Genomic DNA, 21,653 nt, shown 5'->3' on the forward strand with positions numbered 1-21,653 from the left:
TTGTGTTCCTTTAACCAAACATTACTACAAATGTGTTTCCTAGAGGCTAATAGCCTACTGCTAGTTGCTCACTAAATTTGTCGCGTTGTCTCCAAAATATGCATATTAATAAAGTATGTATCAATACAAAAGAGTAATCCATATAACTTGAGTTAAGTATTCAGTTTTGTCAGGAAAAGGCTGACAATGTTGATCAACCATGAACCTACAAATGTTAAATGCGTTATAACATCTAAAAACACGAGATGATCAAGCTTGAACAACGCAACGCAATCTTCAACCTGTCAACCTAGTTCAGTCCATAGACTGGAATACATATGTCTATGGTTCAGTCTATCGGCAACATCACTTGACATCACACGCCTGCTAGCTAGCTTGCACTGAACTAGTTACTGTAGCTTAATGACAATTCTGTCAAGTTTATTCGTAGAATTGTAACTTTGAATTAGTTCGAAATGCATAATTCGCATATCGCTTTGCTACTAGCTAGTGAAAGCTAACATTGAGCATGCTTGATTACAGTAGTCTTAAATGGAGCTTGTCAACAAACAACAAAAATCCTAGCTAGCTCTTGAAAACCAAATTGTGGAGATTGCCGTTTGTTGTGGTCTCAAACATTCGTTTTTGTGTCATCACATTTACTCTTAACTGTCCGGGAGTTTAGTAATATTTCAGGCGATCTGTAAAAGGTAAGACAGCTATAACCTAGCTGTATAGTCGCATGACGAGGCCGTGTGCTAATAATCTAGCAACATGCCTACCACTACGTCATACATATCTGCTCGGTAAACAGTGTGTTGAGTCTATTGAATATGTTCTGTAGTGTTGCCGCGAGTCAAGGGGCCTTTCCTTGTGAAAAAAGGGAACTATCTATTCCGCTTTCTGTTTCAGTCATACGATAAAGCATTTCAAGAGGCGTTGTAGGCTCACAATAATGGAGCACACGGGTTGTGTGAACCTTTGTAGTCTCACTAGCACTCTACCGGTGATCCCCTATCAAAAGCTGACGGACTTGCACTATCTTAGCAAAGGTGGTTTCGGAACCGTATTCAAGGCACAACATTCTGACTGGCGGACAACCGTAGCAATTAAGTGCTTGAAGTTGGATTCTCCCGTTGGCGAAAGGTACGTGAAGCAAGTAAAACACTACATGAGTTGTTCGCTACATCTCAATGATTCATTGTTAATGCCCATCATGACTTTATGGTAGACAGATATGACAGCATGTCATATGATTCCTTGTGTTTTCTACAGTAGATCTTAGAGGACAAGAATTGAGAACAAACAAATGAAGTACTAATTTTCATCCCTTCATTGCATCTCTGGTCACATCAGTTATCGTTGCTGATGAGAAAGTGTTCAATAAGTGTTGTATTTGTTTTGACTGTTCCAGGGAGAGGAATTGCTTGCTGAAGGAAGCAGAGGTGCTCCATAAGGCCCGTTTCAACTACATCATCCAGATATTTGGCGTCTGCAATGAGCCAGAGTTCTTCTGCATTGTCACAGAGTACATGATCAATGGCTCCCTGGACCAGCTGCTTCATGAGGTGACACCTTTCAAATCCTTTTTGTGTCAGGAGCAGCCCTGTCTATGACTGAGAATCTTAAATCCCTGGATCTTGTTTAATGGTTATTTGGTCAATTGCTAGAAGTTTCTATGAGGACGGTCGGTGGGTCATGTCTCATCCAACCTTTAAATAAGGCTAGTGTGTAGGTTTGGTACTTTACTATCCATATTGGACCATGGAAACAGAAAACAGACATGCCTATTGAGAAAAGATAGTTAGTCCTACAATTCGGGTAGTGAGCACACCCCTTTGGAAGTTCCGGCCATTTTAAGTTTCACTTTGATTTCATAGTTATTTTCCCTTCCTCCATTTAGTTTCAGTTATGTTGTTTCCTTCTGTCTTCCCTGGCTGTTTGTAGAAGAGCCTGTATCCCTTGCTTGCCTGGCCTCTGAGACTGCAGATACTGTATGAGATCGCCCTGGGGGTCAACTTCCTACACAACATGACCCCCCCTCTCTTGCACCACGACCTGAAGACGCAAAATATCCTCTTGGATGGGGAGTTTCACGTCAAGGTAGGTGTTTTACCAACTTTAATGTGAACACCAAGCAGCGCCCTGTCTTTAAATCCTTCTTTGTTTGAGCTCTACTAAAACCAGTTCTCCTCATAATTTTAATGATAATCACAGGTCCAATTAAGAGTGCCTGGAACAGTCTCACTGTCTCGCTACACTGAAAAGGGGGCAACAGAGGATTTAAATATAAATGAGCACCTCATTATCCAAATCTGTCTTCCAGAATGAACCGGCTCCTAATCTAACCCTATTATGCCGAACATGACCCCATCAGGGATCTTTTTCCTCTGCAAACAATTTTTGAAAACCCAATAATGTGTTTTTGTTTTGTTATTGCCATTTTATGTTATTTGACACAAAGTGTCCAGACCAGTAGCAGTCCTCTGCTTTGTCCAGATTGCAGACTTTGGCCTCTCCAAGTGGCGCCAGCTGTCCATCAGTAAGTGCTCCGGGTCCAAGCCCCCAGAGATGGGCGGCACCGTGATCTACATGCCCCCCGAGAGTTACGAACCCTCCCGGAGTCGAAGGGCTGATGTCAAGCACGACATGTACAGGTGAGTCACTGGGAATCCAGGTGGTAATTTGTCACAGGGTGGATTCGAGCATAGTTTGCCTTGTGTTGAATGAAAGAAGTAGTCATGCGTGGTTTAGCCTTTAGCATTCTTTCAAATTAGGTTGTACATTCCATGCTTCTGGAATGATCCAATCATGTTTAGCTGAAATAGATACTTTGCATGCCATACTTTTGTTGAGAATTTGTTTTGGCATTTAAGCAGGTAAGTTCTGGGGAAACGCTACGAGAAACGCCCTACCATCTTGGGTGGAGAGTTTGCTCAGCGAAGGTCTATAAACTGACAATGACATTTCTTGGCAGAGTTACGGTAGTTGAGTCACTGCAACAATAATATCTGTCTGTGTATCATGATGTAATGAAATGTGTGATAACAGTTACTCCTCTATCCTTAAGGGGGAGTGACAACTGCAGCCATGACAAATGCTTTCTCCAGAGAATGAACTTTTTCCTCAATTATTGCTTTCCCCCCCCAGTTATGCAATCATCATGTGGGAGGTGCTATCGAGGCGAATACCATTTGAAGGTATTTTGACCTTTTTCTTAGCTAGAAAGGTACTTTTGTCTGGCACAATGTCTCTGTGTCAGAATTACTGTTAAAGTAAACCCACAGAGCCATCTTGTCTAACTCCCTTTCGTGTGTGTGTGTGAACAGAGGCCACAAACCCCATGCAGATCATGTTCAGCGTTCTGCGAGGCTCTCGTCCGGACACGGGGCTGGACTACCTGCCAGAGGACATCCCCAGCAGGGACACCCTCATCAGCCTCCTGACCAGCGGCTGGTCCGCTAACCCAGACGAGCGGCCCTCCTTCCTCCGTAAGGCCCTGTCACCCCACCCCGTCACCCCCCACCCCGCCAGCCCTCCATCTTTCCCCTCCTCTTCACCGCTACTCAGGCCTTTACAGGGCTTACAGTATTCCGGCACTGTGCCGGATGTCCGGTGTGCGGCCATGTGAGAAGAAAAAAAATTGGGAACTTGCATGCGGTTTAATATTTTCGAGTCAATTGATTTCCCCTACCAATCATTTGAGAGGAACACAGCTATAAGAAACTTTACAAGCCTATCGGAAGCAGAGCAGGGCGGGTCCTGGCAACGCAGTGTGAAAGAGATCTGTACGTCACGTTAGCGTTGTCGGTGAAAGCATGGAGCACAAACTCATGAAGCCTGGAGAGGATGTCCTACCCATAGATAAATGGCTCTGGGTGTAGATTGAAGAAGGTAGAGACGGCGAGCCGTCTGGCAGTTGGTGCAAGAAACTGAGAGAGCCTGGTGCTTGTTTCTGCACATTTTGCCCCGAGGAAGCTACTATATGCCAGCAGCGGTAAGAAAGTGCTTGCTCGTCATGCTTAGAGCTTAATGCTTTTGCCCGTGCACTCAAACCTACCACGACGTTGCCAGGAGCAACTGTTACAGCATGGCACCTTTGTCTATAACTGACCATGTCTGCGACTTAGAAATACGTTTGTGCACCTTAATTGCGAATCATGACTTGTCATTCACAATTTCTTAGCCACTGGTCACCCTGTGTAGAAAACTAGCAGAAGACAAAAAAGCGTTTCTCCCCAACCCCCCCTTTAGGCACCGTATCACACATGACTGAATAGGAAAGAACATAGGATTCATAGGTGCAGACACTGTCTCATTTCTGGTTGATCTGGTCATTAGAGCGTGAGTTGTGCCGGTGGTCCGGCTGTGTCCTGAGTGTGCTCTCTGTCTCTGTGTAGAGTGTCTGATTGTCCTGGAGCCCATGCTGAGGAGGTTTGATGAGGTCAGTGTGCTGGAGGCCGTCCTGGAGGTCAAGAGGTCAAAGGTCAGTCCACCAGCCGGATGACCCCTGGGGGAATCCAGCTCAGTCAGGCAGCATAAACCAGCAGGTTTTACTCCTGTGACCAAGTCATAACCTAATGGGACAAGTCACAGGAAATGGATTGCATTAGAATTGCTGGCAGCGTATTTCAAACCTTTTGTGTGTGTGTCTCTCTCTCCCTTCCTCTATTTCAGATAAGGAGAGCAAGCTGCTACTCGGCCATGCAGCTACCCGTGTGTGAGCACAGGAAGGATGAAGAGAAGTCTCTGAAGGTTCTCAACCCTAGTCCCTGGCCTGTAAGAACTCAACCCTCACCAGTCAGAAAATAAGCAGAACATAGTCCATGGGTTTCTGTTACACTTGCATTTATTCATTTAGCAGATGCTTTTATCCAAAGCGACTTCCAAGAGAGAGCTTTACAAAGTGCATAGGTCACTACCGTGATGGGAAGCCAGTGGAGGGAGATGAGGAGCGGAGAAACGTGGGAGCGTCTGGGTAGATTGTAGACCAGGCGTGCCGCTGCGTTCTGAATCCTCTGGAGAGGGCGGGTTGCGCATGCTGGGAGACCGGCGAGCAGCGAGTTGCAGTAGTCCAACTTGGAGTGGACAAGTGCTTGGACAAGCAGCTGGGTGGAGTGCTCAGACAGGTATCTCCTGATCTTCCGGATGTTGTAGAGGGTGAATCTACACGACCGGGAGACTGCAGCAATGTGGGCCGTGAGGGAGAGCTCGTCATCCATGGTAACCCCAAGGTTCCTGGCAGAGGATGAGGGGGTCACCGTCGCAGATCCCGTTACATCCAGAAGGACCTGGCGTTCTTTCAGTCAGCTACTTACAGAGATACACTTGGCACAGGCCACTCTTGGTGTGCTCTTCCTGGTTTATAGCGTACAGAGCACTCAGTATATTATCAATGTCTCTTGAGAAGGTTTGTGCCAAAGAAGTGATTTATGTTGTTGACTCCTTGCAGGGTTTTTCCTGGGTCAAAATGGGTCTTCGGTGCTCAAAAAAAACAAAAACAGTCTGTGTTACCATGTCACCTTATTAGCAGACATCTATGTATTTTTTTTTTTTTTTACCATTTCATAAATCATGGAGGCTATGCTTGAGGAAATCATTTTGCTTCCACTTTAGATTTAGCAATTTCCTTTCATTTTCTTCATTTCTGTGCCTACACTATATATTATCATTCCAGGTTAAGAATACCAATAGAGGCTGCGTTGGAAATCATTAATCAAACTTTTGTCAGCATTTTGAGTGGAAATTTCATTTGCATTCGTACAGGTGTAATAGTGCACGTCGGGCTGGCCCTCGCAGCGGAACGACAGTTTACTGGCCGCTCTGTCCACAGTTGCGTATTGATCAGACAAGAAGACACAACTCGATTACTATTGATTAAGGGTTAGGCTGCAGCCTACTTGAAACATACTATTGAGAAAAATTGTTCTCTATGCCGGAAAAAACCCTGTCCTTAAAAATATTTTTGGTGTGAGTTTGTACGTGTGCAGCTGAGTGAGAAGGAAAGCTTATAGGTTTGTGCGTGCGTGAGACAGAAAAAGAGACAGAGAGAGAGAGACAAAGAGAGAGATAAAACCTCCAGGTTTGTGTGTGTTGTTCCTGACTGTGCCCCCTCTCACAGGAGAGTTCCACCTCTGGGTCAGGGTCCTGCTCCTCCCAGGAGGCCGACATGTCCCAGCCCGGGTGTCTCACCAGCAGCAATGCCCTGCCTTCCAAAGGTGAGCCTGCAGTGGCAGCCGTTTTGCTTGAAGTAGACTCGCTGGCCTAGTAGATTGGAGTCTGTCCCACCCCCATACGCCTGACCACCAGTCTCTCTCTGTGTCCCATCCCCAGACATGTCCCCCTCCTCGTTCATGCCTGTCCCCCTGGAGCACCCCCTGCCTCTGAAGGACCACAGCTTGGACAACAAACTCAACAACTACTCCCAGAGTGCCAGGCCCATGAACAACTTCAACATCCCCCTCCAGCCGGGCCTGCCCGTCACAGAGTGTGAGACCCATCTGGATAACCTAACCCTCAGGCCCCAGGAAAAGGCCCAGCCTCAAGGTACAGTCAACCGTGCCCTTCCCCACCTCGATAGGATCCATCTAGATAGATTGTGAAGGGGTAGGGGGTGAACTCTGAACTGTGTCCCAGCTGACACCCTTCATTTACCACGTCCCCCCCCCAGACGCTTCTCCCCCATTGGACCCCTCCGCCCCCACGCTGGGTCCCATCGCCGGCTGGCTGGCAGCGCAGCGGGAGGAGATTGTGCTACAGATGACGGAGGCGTGTCTGAACCAGAGCCTGGACGCCCTGCTGGCTCGCTCGCTGCTGATGCGCGAGGACTACGAGCTGGTGGTCAACCGGCCCACCCGCACCGCCAAGGTGCGCCAGCTGCTGGACACGTGCCACCGCCACAGCGAGGAGTTCTGCCGCGTGGTCGTCCGCAAGCTGCAGGAGAACATGCAGCTGGGCCTGAAGCCGTACCCCTCTGAACTCAGCTCCCCCACGGCCACAGTGCAGCCCTCCGCCCCGCCGTGCCAGTACGCCAAGAACACCTTCTAGGGCTGGCCCACGCGCAAGCACAGAGAGACCAGTGTGTGTGCGTGCGTGTGTGCGCGTGTGTGTGTGTGTGCGCGCGAGCGTGCTGCGAGTCAGTTTGGGGCTGACTCGGAGCTCAAGACATCAGGAGGGTCTGATCTAATTGTGGTCGCCACGGTAACTGCCTGTCCCCTATGCCGTGGATCCTGCTGTGCGGGTAGAGTGGATGGTGAACCCATCCACTGCATGCACGCGTAAAAAGGATGAGGGTAGATGGGTAGACAGGCTAGTTTGACCGTGTCGTGTTGACGGAGATAGCCGACAAGCATGGCTGAAGCATTTCTCAATTTTTTGATACAGTAGATTAGGTCACAGTCCTTCAGTGTGTTTGAAATGATGTCTCACCATGAGAAGTTGGTCTTCAATAAATAAGGCTACTAGGTCACTTTACCATATCTAATCTGCTCTGAAAAGCATGTTTGAGGGAGATATGTTCGATTAAGTATTTTTGGGGCTCTGTCATTTAATAATATACTGGGATGTAGCCTCCAATGTAGAAATATACTCAATGGATTTGAGTGTACTAGATGTAGCTTGGGACTGTCTTGGCTGTTTGCTTCAGGTATATGTCCACAAAATAAGTTCAACTCTACTGTTGGCAGCATTGATGGTGCAATGGTAAAAAACAAAAAAACAGGCAACGGAACTCAAATATTTACGTTTAGACTGTAGGCCCTATCTGTTGTTGGGTATACAAAGCAGTTTATGTAGCTCTGTCCAGAGTGTAGCACTTCTTCTAAATGTTGTGGATTGTGTTGCAGACATGTTCTTCTACCAGAGGCTGAGGTCATAGTTGTATATGCATGTTTACAGTATCTGTTGGCCTCGTGAGCTTCTCTGGCTACACATGGAATGGAATGGACCGGGCTTCAAACTCAAACTTGGAGCTAAATATAGGCTCCTCATGGTAACCTGCTCCAATGGAAAGCTTTGATTGTCTATTTTGACATTGTAGTCAGTTCTACAGACAAACTACAAGCAAGATGAGCTATTCTGGCTGTAAAGTCTGTTCCAGTACCTTCCATCAGCTGTGGAGGACCTCAGCTGTGTTCCTCGATCATGACTGTTATGATGGCTCCCCCTGCCCGAGAGGACTACCTGTCTGTCTCCAGACCACATCCCTCACAGACCACACATCCCTCACAGACCACACATCCCTCACAGACCACACATCCCTCACAGACCACACATCCCTCACAGACCACACATCCCTCACAGACCACACGTCCCTCACAGACCACACATCCCTCACAGACCACACATCCCTCACAGACCACACATCCCTCACAGACCACACATCCCTCACAGACCACACATCCCTCACAGACCACACATCCCTCACAGACCACACATCCCTCTCCCTCAACTGCCAAAAACAAGCTACACCGTAGTTTTCCTCCTGAAAAACGGTCCATTCCGTTTACAGCCTCAGTGTCTCTCCATTAGTGTTGTGTGCATGCAGTGTCTCTGTGGAGAAAACCCAGTCAAAACTCCCACCAGAGCTAGGTGTTTTTAAGAGGCCTTATTGTTGTGGATTATCACTGCACTTCCTCAAATGTTAATGAATTAACAGTACTGGAGAACCAGGAGGTTTTAATGACTCACTATGAATAGTTTGTTTCTCAATTGTGACCCTAAAATGACCACGATTAGATAAATATTTGACCTTTGCATAAGAGGGTTTGACTAAAGCCTACAGAGATCCAAATTTTGTATCCATTCCCTATTTTTTTGTAACGTTTTTTAGTTTCTTTGTACCTATTAAAGTTTAAATCCGCTATGAGTTCCTGTGGAGACTGGTGTGATGTAGGGTGAGCTAGAAGGCAAAATGCTTCCAAATTCTTCTCAACATAACGGCCTTCTCATTGATACTGTTTCTTTGTTTTTTCTTTTTTTACATAGACACCATGGTATAATATTTGCACATATTTACAGTAGCTGTTATTGAAAATGTTTAGATTTTGGATTTCTATTAAAACATCTGTGGGCCTAAAATTATGGTTATTAATGGTAGAATATGGAATATCTCTAGTTAAACTTTTGTTTCATGGATCAACCTCAATCTGTTGAATAAAACAATAACAGGTGGTTTGACTGATATTCTTAATATCAAATACTTATGTTCTAGAATATTTCTGAGTAATGTTACAATGTGTAGCAGCACTTAATTATGTATTTATACAGTCGTGCGTACTACTGTATCTTTTTGGGCAGTAAAGGGAATTACTTTTAATTCCATGTCAAATGTGCAGTAAATCACGTCTACATGTGCTGGACCTAACAACACAGCAGGAAGTACCAGGCACAGATGTGTAGTGTGAAAATTCCACCACCACCACCATCAAGGGTCTTCTGTTGTGAATGATTCCCCCTCTCCCCCTAGACCATACATGTTTGACTCATACTTTACAAAGAGAGCTACAGGAGGCCTCAGCTGATGTTGAGACAACATGCCGAGTATCTTGTTGATGGTGGAGCATGTCCACATACTGTTCTGTAGCTATTAAATGTCTAGTGGTGAACAGAAACGGGGCTTCTGTAATCTGCTTGAACATCAACCAGGACATCAAAATAGTGATCTGGAAGGCTTTAGCCCTGCCAGTGTGTAGTGTTATTAGGTATCCCATGGAGGCAAGAGGGGGGCTCTTTCTGAGAGCATGTCTCCCAAAAATAGCGGGGCAACTGGAGAGTGGCACGTCTGGGCTGGAAAAACACTCGTCGGCTGGGGAATATTGCAACACTCACCGTCCTGTTGCTGCCTCTCAATCAGGAGCTCCTCCATTTCCAGCTGCCTGAATCAGAAAACCTGTCTAGTCGAGATATGACTTCCTGAACAGAATTATTGACCCTTACAGAAAATCCCTTCTGCTGTGATTGCTCTCCTCCTGTTTACTGTAGCTGGTACGTGTCTTTTCTGTTTGTTTTACTTAAGACATGAGATTGAGCTGTTTGCTCATGCTGTCTGTTTCTAGGCTTGGACTTGTTGGATTTTTTTACTTTAAACTTGGTTAAAGAAAAGGTTTTATATTAAGTTGAATTTATGAAATAATGAAGTGTTCTAGAAGGTTTTTCTACTGCCATGTTATAGATCACCTAATGTAGAGTGCTTTTACTGGCCCTGCTAAAGGAAAAAGACCAAGTGCTGTGACTGTTACAAAGCATGGTGTGAGGCTCTGAACAGAGGCTTCTATTTTAGTCCCTAAAATAAACATAGGGAATAGTTTTGGATAGTTCCCCCAAAAATCGATGTAAGCCGTGGAGCACTATCTTCATATGAATGAATGTCAAGTAGCACTTGTGTCTTAATCTCGTCCAGCTCCTCCCTGGTAAGACATGATGAGACAGAAGCTGGCGGCCGTGACAGGAACACTGTGTCCGGCCGCGGTGGCTCGGTCCGACGAGGACCTGAAGGCCCCGCCTGGCGCTAACACGGCCAAGATGCAGATGAAGCGTGAGATCTCCCTCCTCAACGGGGTGTGCCTCATCGTGGGCAACATGATTGGCTCCGGGATCTTTGTCTCTCCCAAGGGGGTCCTGATGTACAGCGGCTCCTACGGGCTGTCGCTGGTCATCTGGGCTCTGGGCGGGATGTTCTCGGTGTTCGGGGCGCTGTGCTACGCCGAGCTGGGCACCACCATCACCAAGTCGGGCGCCAGCTACGCCTACATCCTGGAGTCGTTTGGTGGCTTCCTGGCCTTCATCCGCCTGTGGACCTCCATCCTGCTGGTCGAGCCGGCCAGCCAGGCCGTCATCTCGCTCACCTTCGCCAACTACCTGGTGGAGGCGCTGTACCCCACCTGCCAGCCACCGTACGACGCCATTCGCCTCATTGCTGCCGCCTGCATCTGTAAGAATCCCTCTGATCCCTCTGCATGTACCACTACTGGCTGATACTGGTGTTGGAAAGTAAACCTTGTGTAAAACGTGTGTATATGAGATAGTTTGCTTGATCCTTTGATGTATCAGATGGTGTGCTCACACTTCCTGTGATGTTCTCCCATCGTTGAGTTTCTGTGGAATGAGGACTGCCCTGTTTTCTGAACAGGAAGTACTGTACTCCCACGGTTCAAGTGTGATGTCACGCCAGCACTGCATGCCCCCGACGCTCCTGTGGGTTGGCACTGGCTGCAATTAGACCAAAGGGCCCACAGAAGGTGCCAGAGTGAAAAATAGCCTTGCATTATGGGGCTTCTCTCAGCAGTGTGAAAGTGGCACACTGAGTTGGTATTTAGGTTACAGTGCAGCAATGCAATGACTCAGCCTCACAGTCCAGACTGCGGCTGCAGATCCGTCTGTTATGGACGGGAGGAGAAAGGTTGACAGGAACTATGAATGAGTAATGGAGTCATACTGACAGCAGAGATTCTTTGAAGTGCAGTATGTGTTGGGTATAATAAATATTTTAAAAATTAAGTATAAATTCTTACTAAACTGTCATACTTCTCCACATATATTCTTATTATGGGGTAAAGTGGGAGGGATTGGTACAGGGAGTTGTACACACAAGTAATATATTTCTCTCTCCCTCTCTCTCTCACTCTCTCTCTCTCTCTATTTTCAGGCATGTTGATATTTATTAACTGTGCTTATGTGAAGTGGGGGACTATTGTCCAAGATCTCTTCACATATACCAAGATCATGTCTCTCATCCTAATCATCATCATGGGAGTCATAAAGATTGCTAATGGTGAGAGGAGTGAAACCTAAAAATGAAATCCATGCAAATCTTCATCTCAACTTTCATCTTTATCGCCCTCTTTTTTTTCTCTCTTTGACGCTTTTTCTTTTCCTCTGCCTGTCTCTTGCCATCTCTTACTCTATGATATCTACCTATGTGTCCATCCAGGAGAGACTCAGAACTTAGAACAACCCTTTGAAGGTTCCTCTGTCGAACCTGGTCCCATAGCTCTGGCCCTGTACTCTGCGCTGTTCTCCTACTCTGGATGGGACACCCTCAACTTTGTCACAGAAGAGATTCAGAACCCCGAGAGGTAGACACAAACATGCTTGCATGCAGACATACTAACTCATGCATTCATGCATTCACTTAGTCACTCACTCATATACCTCCAACAAGTCAACTGGCAGCTCCGCCCTCAGATTCAAACACAGAGCGTTCCAGATAGTTTCACTTTGTTCACTTTACCTACGTGTTCTTCATTGTCCATGCAACTCTACATTCCAAGTGTTGACAGAAACAAGACAACAAGTTACAATGCAGCACAACAGCAGTAGCACTGATATTATCTTCCTGGTCCAAGGCTAGAAACAAGAGCTCTATTCATGTCGGACTTGTTTGGATTGGAATGCTGATTAGTCAGTCATGGTAAAATGGTGTTACAATCAAGGCCATAGGATCTACTTAGACAATATAGCTGTTACAGTATATTTACTATGTACAAGTAGTAACTAACTACTTGTATGAAATAAACTCTGTTTTTAGGTTTGTGAGTGACTGTGTATGTGCATACTGTGTTATGTGTCAGTGTTGACATACATATTTGTTCTACTTGCAGGAACCTGCCTTTGGCTATTGCTATCTCTATGCCCATTGTGACCATCATCTACCTGCTGACCAACGTGGCCTATTACGTGGTCCTGGACATGCCCTCTCTGCTGGCCAGCGATGCTGTTGCTGTGGTAATGTCTCCCTCACCTACATAATCAGCTCTGACAGAAATGAGACTGCACTGTTCATATGATCCCTGATCTGGTCACTCTACTTCTCTATGTTTGTTGTGAAATAAGTGCTTTAAAATGTTGTGTTTTTTCAACAACTGTCCAGACGTTTGGAAACGCTGTCCTGGGCCCTTTCAGCTGGATCATTCCTATCTCAGTGGCCATGTCCTGCTATGGAGGGCTCAACGCTTCCATCATTGCTGCCTCCAGGTAAGGGTCAGCCATGTTCTCTACTCAGTCTGGGACAACTGGTGGGTTCACCTTAGGCCTTATAGTATACACGGATATTAAAATAGTGTAGCTGTAAAACTTGATAAAAACATTGGAAGAATATTAATAAATGTTTACCTAGGCAACCCATGCATGTTTTTTCACTAAAAATGAGCAGATTTGAACAGTTTAGCGATATACAATATTGCTATGTCCTTTTACAGCAGCCGTACCCACACAAAACAAATATACAGTAGGTTTAATGTTCCTGTTATTCATTTTAATGTACTTCATTTATATTGTATGTCGCTGTGAATAAAAGCATGAATAAAACAAAAACGATGTCATCCGCAATCATCCCCCTTGTTTCGATGCGTTGTCTAGGTTGTTCTTCGTAGGAGCGAGAGAAGGACACCTCCCAGACAGCCTGAGTCTGATCCACATGGAGCGCTACACGCCTGTTCCTGCCCTCATATTCAACGTGAGTCCATATATCAGTGCGGTGGCTGTGGACAGTACCTCGTTGAGGCGTTAATTTCGCTGAGCAGATAGTGAGAAGCAGGCCTCCACTTGGTCCCTCTGGTGACCTTTCACGATAGAAGCCCCTGTGTTGTGTTCCTCCTCCAGGGAGGGATGGGCCTGATATTCCTGTGTGTGGAGGATGTGTTCCAGCTCATCAACTACTTCAGCTTCAGCTACTGGCTCTTTGTGGGGCTGTCCGTGGCCGGCCTCATCTACCTCCGCGTCACACAGCCTGACAGACACAGGCCTGTTAAGGTGATACACCTGCTGACCTCCATGTTTCTCTCTCTCTCTCCCTCTCTCTCTCTCTCCCTCTCTCCCTCTCTCTCTCTCTCTACCTCTCTCTCTCTCTCCCTCTCTCTCCCTCTCTCTCTCTCTCTCTCTCTCTCTCTCTCCCTCTCTCTCTCTCTCTCTCTCTCTCTCTCTCTCTCTCTCTCTCTCTCTCTCTCTCTCTCTCTCTCTCTCTCCCTCTCTCTCTCTCTCTCTCTCTCCCTCTCTCCCTCTCTCTCTCTCTCTACCTCTCTCTCTCTCCCTCTCTCTCCCTCTCTCTCTCTCCTCTCTCTCTCTCTCTCTCTCTCCTCTCTCTCTCTCTCTCTCTCTCTCTCTCTCTCTCTCTCTCTCTCTCTCTCTCTCCCTCTCTCTCCCTCTCTCCCTCTCTCCCTCTCTCTCTCTCTCTCTCTTTTTTGCTCTGTCTCCATTTTTTTCCCCACCTCCAGCTGACCGTTCCCTTCTCTCTCTCCGCACAGCTCTCCTTGTTCTTCCCCTTCATCTACTGCCTGTGCAGTCTCTTCCTCGTCATTGTCCCGCTTTACGGAGACACCATCAACTCTCTCATCGGCATCGGCATCGCCCTGTCAGGAATACCTGTCTACTTTGTAGCTATCTACTTGCCGGAGGAAAAGAGGCCAAAGTTCATAGGCCAGATCAATGGTAAGGGTTCAGAAGTGCTTCACTTGGCTGCCCTACGGGGGTTTTAAAAAGTGACTTTATCATTACTCACCATTTATGGTGTTAGCATATTGCCTTGACCCAGTATGTTGAAGTGCTTCCTACACTACACTGCCAAAGCCTGTCTCCGAGCAACAATTATAAAATGTTATTTGTCTGAGCGCTCAGTACCTCTCATAAGACATGATGTACATTCCCACAAATGTAACATTTAACACAAACATCTCTTATCTCCCTCTCTTTCTTTCCCTCTCTCTGTATTTCTATCCACCTACCTCTCTCCTTGTGTCAGCCACGGTCACCAAATACACTCAGATCATGTGCTATTGCTGTCTGACTGAACTGGATGTGGAGCCAGAGAAACTTGCTAATGGTAAAAGCCAATGAGAGCACCTGCTTTGTTCCCCCCCCCGCCCCCTGCACCCGCGGGGGAGATACCCGCCCTTCCATAAGTATTCTGGTTTCTCAAATGTCTTCAGAGTCTGAGAACAAAAGAAGAAGAGATGTTTCAGAGAACAATTGTTGCTATTGTGGTCAAACTGACATTTTATATACTTTGGGACAAAGCAGCGATTTTGTATCACTGTCTATTTTTTGTGCTTTTGGAATACACTTGAATATTGATCGAAATAATCTCCTGTTGAACAATGAACTATGATACAGGAAATGTTCGCGATTTCTAAATTTACCCTTAGAATTCACCTCATTGTGTCAGATCATGTGTTTTCACAATAAGCTGATTCATGATGAGTTGATTTCATAAAGCTATGACTAACAGAGTGTTGGACCAAAGTGTATTCTAGAAATTAACTTTAGCACTAGCACTCCTATTCTGTGATATTACATTACATTTGCCAACTGTCACAAACATAATTAATGCTTTTCTTGTTATTAATATGTATTTGCTACCAATGTTGGTCATTTGGAGTTACCTGAGGCCAAACTTATGAAGGATATGTTTGCAGAAGTCATAGCCAAGAAGACTGAATGTGTTTTTGCTTGGTTATTTTGCCATATGTTGAAGTCTCAGAATAGATTTTGGTGGCTAATTGTAAGCTACACTCTTTAAATGTCTTGGAGACTATTATAACCTGTGCCCCTGTGTTCCAAGATTGAACTTCTAAGTATGTAGCAATGTGCCTTCCCAGTCTTTGCTATCCCCTCACAGTTCCACACCTTTTCCTCCCCATAATCCATGCACTTGCCATCTTTACAGTATTTCTCCTTCCTCTATGCTTTTTTATGTCTATGTAAATGTTCAGAACCAATTTGAAACCACATGTCAATTTACTTCTTGTCTGGTACAGTCAAAGTAAACCACTTACATTTTTATATTCACAGTGTGACTTTTGGATTTGTGACACTAAGTTGATCAAAATCTCCATATCATAGCTTTATTATATAGCATTACATTACGTCTTTAAATGTGAAGGTATTGAATTGAACTATTGAGATTAATCAAATAGTTCAATTTTGAAAAAAGTATTTATTTACCCCAGTAGACAGGTCAGTCTGCCCTCTGACATTACTACAAGGCTGCCACAAGAGGGAACCATCGCATACAATTACAAAATATCCTCTGTCCATTGAGAAGCTCTGTTGACTTCATTGACCTATCAGCGCAAAACACCCACCCTTCTTTTACATACAGCAAGTTTTATTGCAGTTTTTGGTGTTCAGGCTGGCGATCAAACAAGAGCTTAGTTTTTCAGTGTTTTTTGTCAAAAATAGATTTCATATCAATGTCATTAAGCTTTTAACAATATATTTATCCTGCCCAGGAAGCACATTTCACAGACAACCTCTTACCAGAAACAACAGCTTGGCCTGTTGAGTTGCCGGTGTAAAACGTGATTACGTTTCATGTATTAGCAGATGTAAACCTCTTGGGGGAAATACTAAGAGCACTGTTCTTATGGGCAGGAACCAACCTTAATTGCAATTTAATATGCTATAATGTCTGTGGGTGCAGGGTCAAGTACTATGTCATTTGTAGTTCCTGAGGTGAACATGTGCGAGGGAGCATGACTGAAACAGTTTTAATACTGCATCATTGAAGAGAAAAAGCTAAATGCCACACAGTTTCATGGTTTTCATGTTCCAAGTGAAGTCTGTTATGTAACATATTTGTGTTCTATAAAAATGTTTTTGCTTTCACCAATAATGATCATGAGTGGCAGTCATCAGTAATCATGATCGGATGACTGTCTATAAGGTGACAGTGTACTTAAATTACACTTCTGAATTGCAAATGACTTACATTTACATTTATTCATTCAGCAGACGCTTTTATCCAAAGCGACTTCCAAGAAAGAGCTTTACAAAGTGCATAAGTCACTGATAATAACAACAAGATAGCCCCAAAAACATTGCGGGTAGCCAAAACATGAAGCACATATTGTGAACAACCAAAATAAGTGCCAAAGGGAAGAACCATAAGAGCATGTAGTTAAACAAGTTACAATTAAACAACATGAATCGCTATAGGGACTTATAAGTCCACTATGATGTAAGATCTCAAACCGAAGCATTCAACCTTTTTCTGATCCGTCAGTGGCTCTCACATGCTTCTGAACCGTGCTAATCAATGCTGCACAGGCCTCCTGCTTCACCTTTTCACATGACCTGGGTGTTGGGATGAGCTACTTGGCAGTGGTGCTCTTATAAGACCAGGGCACCAACCCACCGACAGTCAAAAGAAGATCCAAGCTCCCTGCAGCAGCACTCAGCATCCCAGAGAACCAGACCAAACTTCTCCAACCATGCGTGTGAAATCTCTGCTTGTGGCTTTTGGACTGATTGTGGGGGTCACCTGCTTTGCTGTGTCCAGTGCAGATCCCCTCCATGCGCAGTGCAAAGTTATCTGGTATGGAGTCTTGTTTCTGTTTGAATGTGTTTGAATGTGAAAGAGATTGGTATAAAGTCCAGGAATTGTAATTTAATGAATCCAGGTCAATTGATCCAGGAATGGGTCAGTTTAATTGTTATGGACTTGACAAAATGCGACAGGAGAGAATTGTTATGGTAGTCGAATGATGTAGACGAGTTGTATCATGGCATGTGTTAATATGCATTAGAGTTGTATCATGGCATGTGTTAATATGCATTAGAGTTGTATCATGGCATGTGTTAATAGGTATAAGGGCATTACTGATAGGTGTGTCCATGGTGCCATCCTGTCATCAACACCAGAAATTATTACTTTCATGTAGCCATAATGTACCTCACGGTGTGCTGAATGCACGGAATGTAGTTGGAAAGTAGGTTTGGCTTTGAAATTGTTTACTCAGAAAATGATCAAATTGTAGATAATAATGGGTACAGCTAATGTCTCAAGATGCCATCTAAATTCCATGAACTGAAGCGGATCAAGCCAGACTGAAGACTTCATTTTTGTTGTTGTTGAGATCTAGAGATCTGGTTATAGGTGAAAATTCACATCAGACAAGGTACCATGTGACTTCACTTTTCTCTCCGCCTCAATTTCTCATACTGGTTATGGCTGACATGCTTGTTAGACCGATCCCGAGATCAATATGATTGTGGATTCTGTTGAAGAAAATGTATGACCTTTACATTCAGTAGGACGTGGCAAACATAAAACCATAAGATCTTAGAATGATCACAGATAACAGCTACAGTAATTGGCTTGCTGGTTTATCGTGACATTAAATGGTACACATGTTTACGCAGAACCATTACATTTTTACTCACAACTGGGCTCTCGATCATAAACAAAAAAGAATATATCAAAACAGTAGGAGAGCAGCCCCAACAGGACTGTACCATTATATGTGTGTGATGGGATCTCTTTGTATGTTTGCCATGTTCTATTTTCTCCCCAGGTTGTTTGGTGTCCCATGCCGGGATGTCTATGTGGCTCTGGTGAACCAGATCAAAGCCTGGAGGACGAGGGCCAGCTGTGAATCTGGTGGAGAGAACTGTCTTTATGAGGTAGGAGGCCCAATTCTCTATCCCCGACTGTGCACTTCTCAAATGATTCTTCCGCCATCCTTAAAAACCATTTATCCTCTTGTGTTCTAGTTGCTGTCTTCGTCTCCCATCATGATCAAAGCCAAGCACACCTCTCCCACGACCAGTGATGTGGACGACCTCAGGTTCAGCCTGTATTCCATGGAGGAGTCCTCTGTGTGCCGCGTAACTGTGAGCTTTTAGATAGGTCAACGGTTGCTAAGTTCACTTCAGAAGGAGCACAGTCCAACTCTGAGACACACGCTCAACTGTTCTCACGTGAGCCCAACTTCTCTTCTTCACTTCCAGGGAGAGGCAGTGTCAGAGTCCTGGGCAGACCTGATGGACAACGGTACCAACTACTGCAGTCTCCACAACCTGGTAGAAGGTGACATCATAAGCTCCTCATGCTCTCTTGTAGTGTACACTCAACCTTACTACATCAGGGCAATGCAAGATTCAATACATTTAAAAGATACAATTGAAAACATTCTATTAATTTCTTTTTTCTTTTTGGGGGTTTTAATATTCTAGTTGTAAGACATGTTTCATGCAAGATAAGGATTTATTCATTCAGAAATTTAGATTTAGACCACATTTAGATTAGAACCCTATGGAAACTGTCAACTGGAGAACTACCAAGAACTCCAATGTACCTTCAAAATGCACTTGAAACTTGACCTACTCTTCCTCCATATCTCAATAACCACCTGTCTCTCTTTTCCAGGCAGTGGACTCAGTCAGGTGGAAGGATACAAAGAGTACACCAACGAGTGGATCTGCCTTGAGTACACCACAACCAACTGCTCCATCTACTGAGCCTGTGGCCATGTTTGAAACCTACGTCTGTCTTTATTAAGAAACCTCGAGTGATGATGGCTGTAAAGTTGATGACAAAGAAAGGCAAAAGAGGCTCTTTAGTGACCACATTCACTTTATTTTATGTAGATACTGTTTCCAGGTTAAGGGTCACGTGATTGCAGATTCTAGCTTTTCAATTACAGGCATTGACACTTCTATTGTTATTATCCTTAGTGCTTTAATGAAACCCGATTAACTCGTTTACAACATCTATGCACCCTGGTTTCACTGCTGAGACCTTTTAAAGTCCTTTTCATGATGGAAAGAAAGTTTATTTCCAGTTGTATAAACAGACTTTTGAGACCGCCACTTTAGCGTGTACTTTGTCATCAATCCATCGTAATCATGTCAAACAGTTTAATGGTATAACTTCTATTTATTGGAAACCAAGTTAAAGAGTGGTTTCAGGAGTAAGCCATACAGCAGAAGGGAAATGAAGTACCTGAGTATGAGACATTTACAGACACAGACTACAAAGCTCAGAACCAGGCCATGGGATTCAATTACAAATGTTTATACAAGTTTGATACACTTGTTACCCAGTCATAGACACAGACTACAATGCCCTTTTTAACATAGAAACTCATAACTCATAAAACATTGAAAAAAGAATACCACCATTCATGTATTATCTCAATGTGCGTCACGTTGTGATAGTCTATCAACTTGCAATATAATTCAACTATAAGTAATAGGTTGTAGAAACAAATGTGAAAAGAAGTGTCCTGAATTGTTCAGACCCACTCACACTTTCTGTATCTTCTTCAGTGTCAGCTGAAAATCCAGCTGGGGTTGTATGCTGTGTAGGAATACCTGGAGCTGTAGAAAACATCAACCTTTAGTTTAGCATTGATTTACATGTCAATTCAATTATGGATTGATCAGCTGACAAGGATCATTCCTGAACATTTATGTTCCTGAACTATTACCTGTTGCATTAATGGAGAAACAGTAGTTTCATTCAGTTCTTGAAGAGACTGCCAAGTTGTCGCCAGAATCACTAATGCTGTAAAAAACCAGTAAGGGTATTAAGAATACTGAGATACATTTTATTATACATGTAAAATATAGCCTACATTTGGTGTGTAATACCTCTTTCCACTGAAGATGGTGCTTGTGAGGATGGTGTGGATATTTGGAATCCTGTGGTAATATTACAATCCATCCACAAAAACATATTTAAAATGTGAGCTTGATTTCCAATTTTTGTCATACTTTCTATTTATTGGAAAATAATCTATAAAATAAAAGTTGTTTCAAAGGTATAGGTATTACCTCACAGCATAAAGAAACCAAGCACATTTCTATGCTAAAACATTGACAGACCTCAGCACTACAAACGGCTTTCTATAAGCCAAGAACAAGGCTATAATCCAGACATCAGAAAATTCCACGACTATTCCACGACTCCAAGCCACGACTATTATCGAAATGTGCAATAATGTAAAATGAAACGGTACAATTCATACCCGTTGTTTGTCCCGCTGACAATGCGAAACATGCCGCCAATATGAACAGCAGCATTATGTTGCCGTATTGGTCCTGTTGGAACATCATCTTCAGTGAACGGGGCTGTTGTTTCACTGTCCTGGTTTGCCTACCTGTGTTCCGTACGAGGAAGTCACCTTTACTTATAGCCTACCTGGAAAGAAGGTGTTGCCTCATAGAAGTACTTTTCAGGATTTCGGGTACATTGCAAAACCATTTCATACAGTAACAAATTAATGTTTTATAGAATGTTTGATTAAATAATAGCTCGGTTTTCTTTGTCATCAACAACAATTAATACGTTTCATGTTGTCCTTGATTTTCTGGATCAAGTTTTACTTTTCCTCAGAGAAGTTGAACAAGTGCAAAGAACAAGATATTTATACCCAAATATTTGCATTTCATTTGGCAACAACTATCCAAACATGAACAATGATTATAACATGAAGGATTACAGTAGATATAACAGCATCACTACTGCTTAGTCTTTTCCCCACTCTAACATCTCACTCAACATTATTGATTGATGTTTCTCTTTTTTTAAATAAAAAAGATCACTCAACTAATGATTGAACTACTGACATTGACCGGGTTTTCCAGATTCGTTAAGAAGCTCTTAACGCTAAGAGCTTCTTAGGAGCATCTAAGAGCGTTCTAGAGCGTTCTTATAGGGTGATTTCAGGTAATGTGGGACACTTTTTGTCAGAGGCTCCAGTAGACTTACAAAAAACCTGTTAACTCGCCCCAGTGGTGTTTTTGTAAATCGTTTTAGGGCTTAGGAACATTTTGATGCTGGAATGAAATGGGAATACACAATATTTTAGAAGCTACACACTTTCAAACATAACATGATCCCCTCTCTCACTCAGGCAGCATTTTCAGGTAATGTGGGACAGCTTGTCTGGTAAAGT

General features: G+C 44.1%; 3 protein-coding genes across 5 annotated transcripts; all 3 read left to right on the plus strand.

The window, feature by feature from the left end:
• Window positions 1–285: 285 nt before the first annotated feature.
• On the plus strand, window positions 286–8,585 carry ripk2 (receptor-interacting serine-threonine kinase 2). 3 transcript variants are annotated; one of them, XM_084706584.1, is made up of 12 exons: window positions 286–689; window positions 892–1,125; window positions 1,394–1,547; window positions 1,927–2,082; window positions 2,479–2,636; window positions 3,130–3,179; window positions 3,309–3,470; window positions 4,380–4,465; window positions 4,657–4,758; window positions 6,101–6,197; window positions 6,313–6,525; window positions 6,650–8,585. In XM_084706584.1, exons 2-12 carry the CDS (start codon window positions 935–937, stop codon window positions 7,024–7,026), a joined length of 1,746 nt encoding a protein of 581 aa, XP_084562710.1. In that variant the 5' UTR covers window positions 286–689; window positions 892–934; the 3' UTR covers window positions 7,027–8,585. The 3 variants fall into 3 exon arrangements, with proteins under 3 accessions (XP_084562710.1, XP_084562711.1, XP_084562712.1); XM_084706585.1 differs by having other exon boundaries at window positions 287–689; window positions 967–1,125; XM_084706586.1 differs by having other exon boundaries at window positions 287–689; window positions 1,027–1,125.
• A 17-nt stretch (window positions 8,586–8,602) lies between these two features.
• On the plus strand, window positions 8,603–16,585 carry LOC146271036 (Y+L amino acid transporter 2). The gene is made up of 10 exons (XM_084706587.1): window positions 8,603–9,963; window positions 10,379–10,909; window positions 11,624–11,749; window positions 11,909–12,053; window positions 12,579–12,702; window positions 12,848–12,951; window positions 13,336–13,432; window positions 13,579–13,728; window positions 14,220–14,403; window positions 14,714–16,585. The coding sequence occupies exons 2-10, from the start codon at window positions 10,396–10,398 to the stop codon at window positions 14,806–14,808; spliced, it is 1,539 nt and encodes a 512-aa protein (XP_084562713.1). The 5' UTR covers window positions 8,603–9,963; window positions 10,379–10,395; the 3' UTR covers window positions 14,809–16,585.
• A 598-nt stretch (window positions 16,586–17,183) lies between these two features.
• Window positions 17,184–19,417, plus strand: LOC146271037 (uncharacterized). The gene is made up of 5 exons (XM_084707561.1): window positions 17,184–17,287; window positions 18,267–18,375; window positions 18,466–18,585; window positions 18,703–18,781; window positions 19,121–19,417. The coding sequence occupies exons 1-5, from the start codon at window positions 17,184–17,186 to the stop codon at window positions 19,210–19,212; spliced, it is 504 nt and encodes a 167-aa protein (XP_084563687.1). The 3' UTR covers window positions 19,213–19,417.
• The last annotated feature ends 2,236 nt before the right edge of the window (window positions 19,418–21,653 follow it).

The sequence above is a fragment of the Hypomesus nipponensis genome, chromosome 10, assembly GCF_054491055.1.
Source record: "Hypomesus nipponensis isolate SF chromosome 10, ASM5449105v1, whole genome shotgun sequence".
Lineage (NCBI taxonomy): Eukaryota > Metazoa > Chordata > Actinopteri > Osmeriformes > Osmeridae > Hypomesus > Hypomesus nipponensis.

Bases quoted from the DNA above. Each gene is read 5' to 3' on its own strand.
- LOC146271037 (XM_084707561.1), top strand. From the start codon at position 17,184: ATGCGTGTGAAATCTCTGCTTGTGGCTTTTGGACTGATTGTGGGGGTC. The intron at 17,288-18,266 runs GTATGGAGTCTT...TTTTCTCCCCAG, and splicing joins GCGCAGTGCAAAGTTATCTG to GTTGTTTGGTGTCCCATGCC. The intron at 18,376-18,465 runs GTAGGAGGCCCA...CTTGTGTTCTAG, and splicing joins GAGAGAACTGTCTTTATGAG to TTGCTGTCTTCGTCTCCCAT.
- ripk2 (XM_084706584.1), top strand. From the start codon at position 935: ATGGAGCACACGGGTTGTGTGAACCTTTGTAGTCTCACTAGCACTCTA. The intron at 2,083-2,478 runs GTAGGTGTTTTA...TGCTTTGTCCAG, and splicing joins ATGGGGAGTTTCACGTCAAG to ATTGCAGACTTTGGCCTCTC. The intron at 4,466-4,656 runs GTCAGTCCACCA...CCTCTATTTCAG, and splicing joins TGGAGGTCAAGAGGTCAAAG to ATAAGGAGAGCAAGCTGCTA.
- LOC146271036 (XM_084706587.1), top strand. From the start codon at position 10,396: ATGATGAGACAGAAGCTGGCGGCCGTGACAGGAACACTGTGTCCGGCC. The intron at 13,729-14,219 runs GTGATACACCTG...CTCTCCGCACAG, and splicing joins ACAGACACAGGCCTGTTAAG to CTCTCCTTGTTCTTCCCCTT. The intron at 14,404-14,713 runs GTAAGGGTTCAG...TCCTTGTGTCAG, and splicing joins GTTCATAGGCCAGATCAATG to CCACGGTCACCAAATACACT.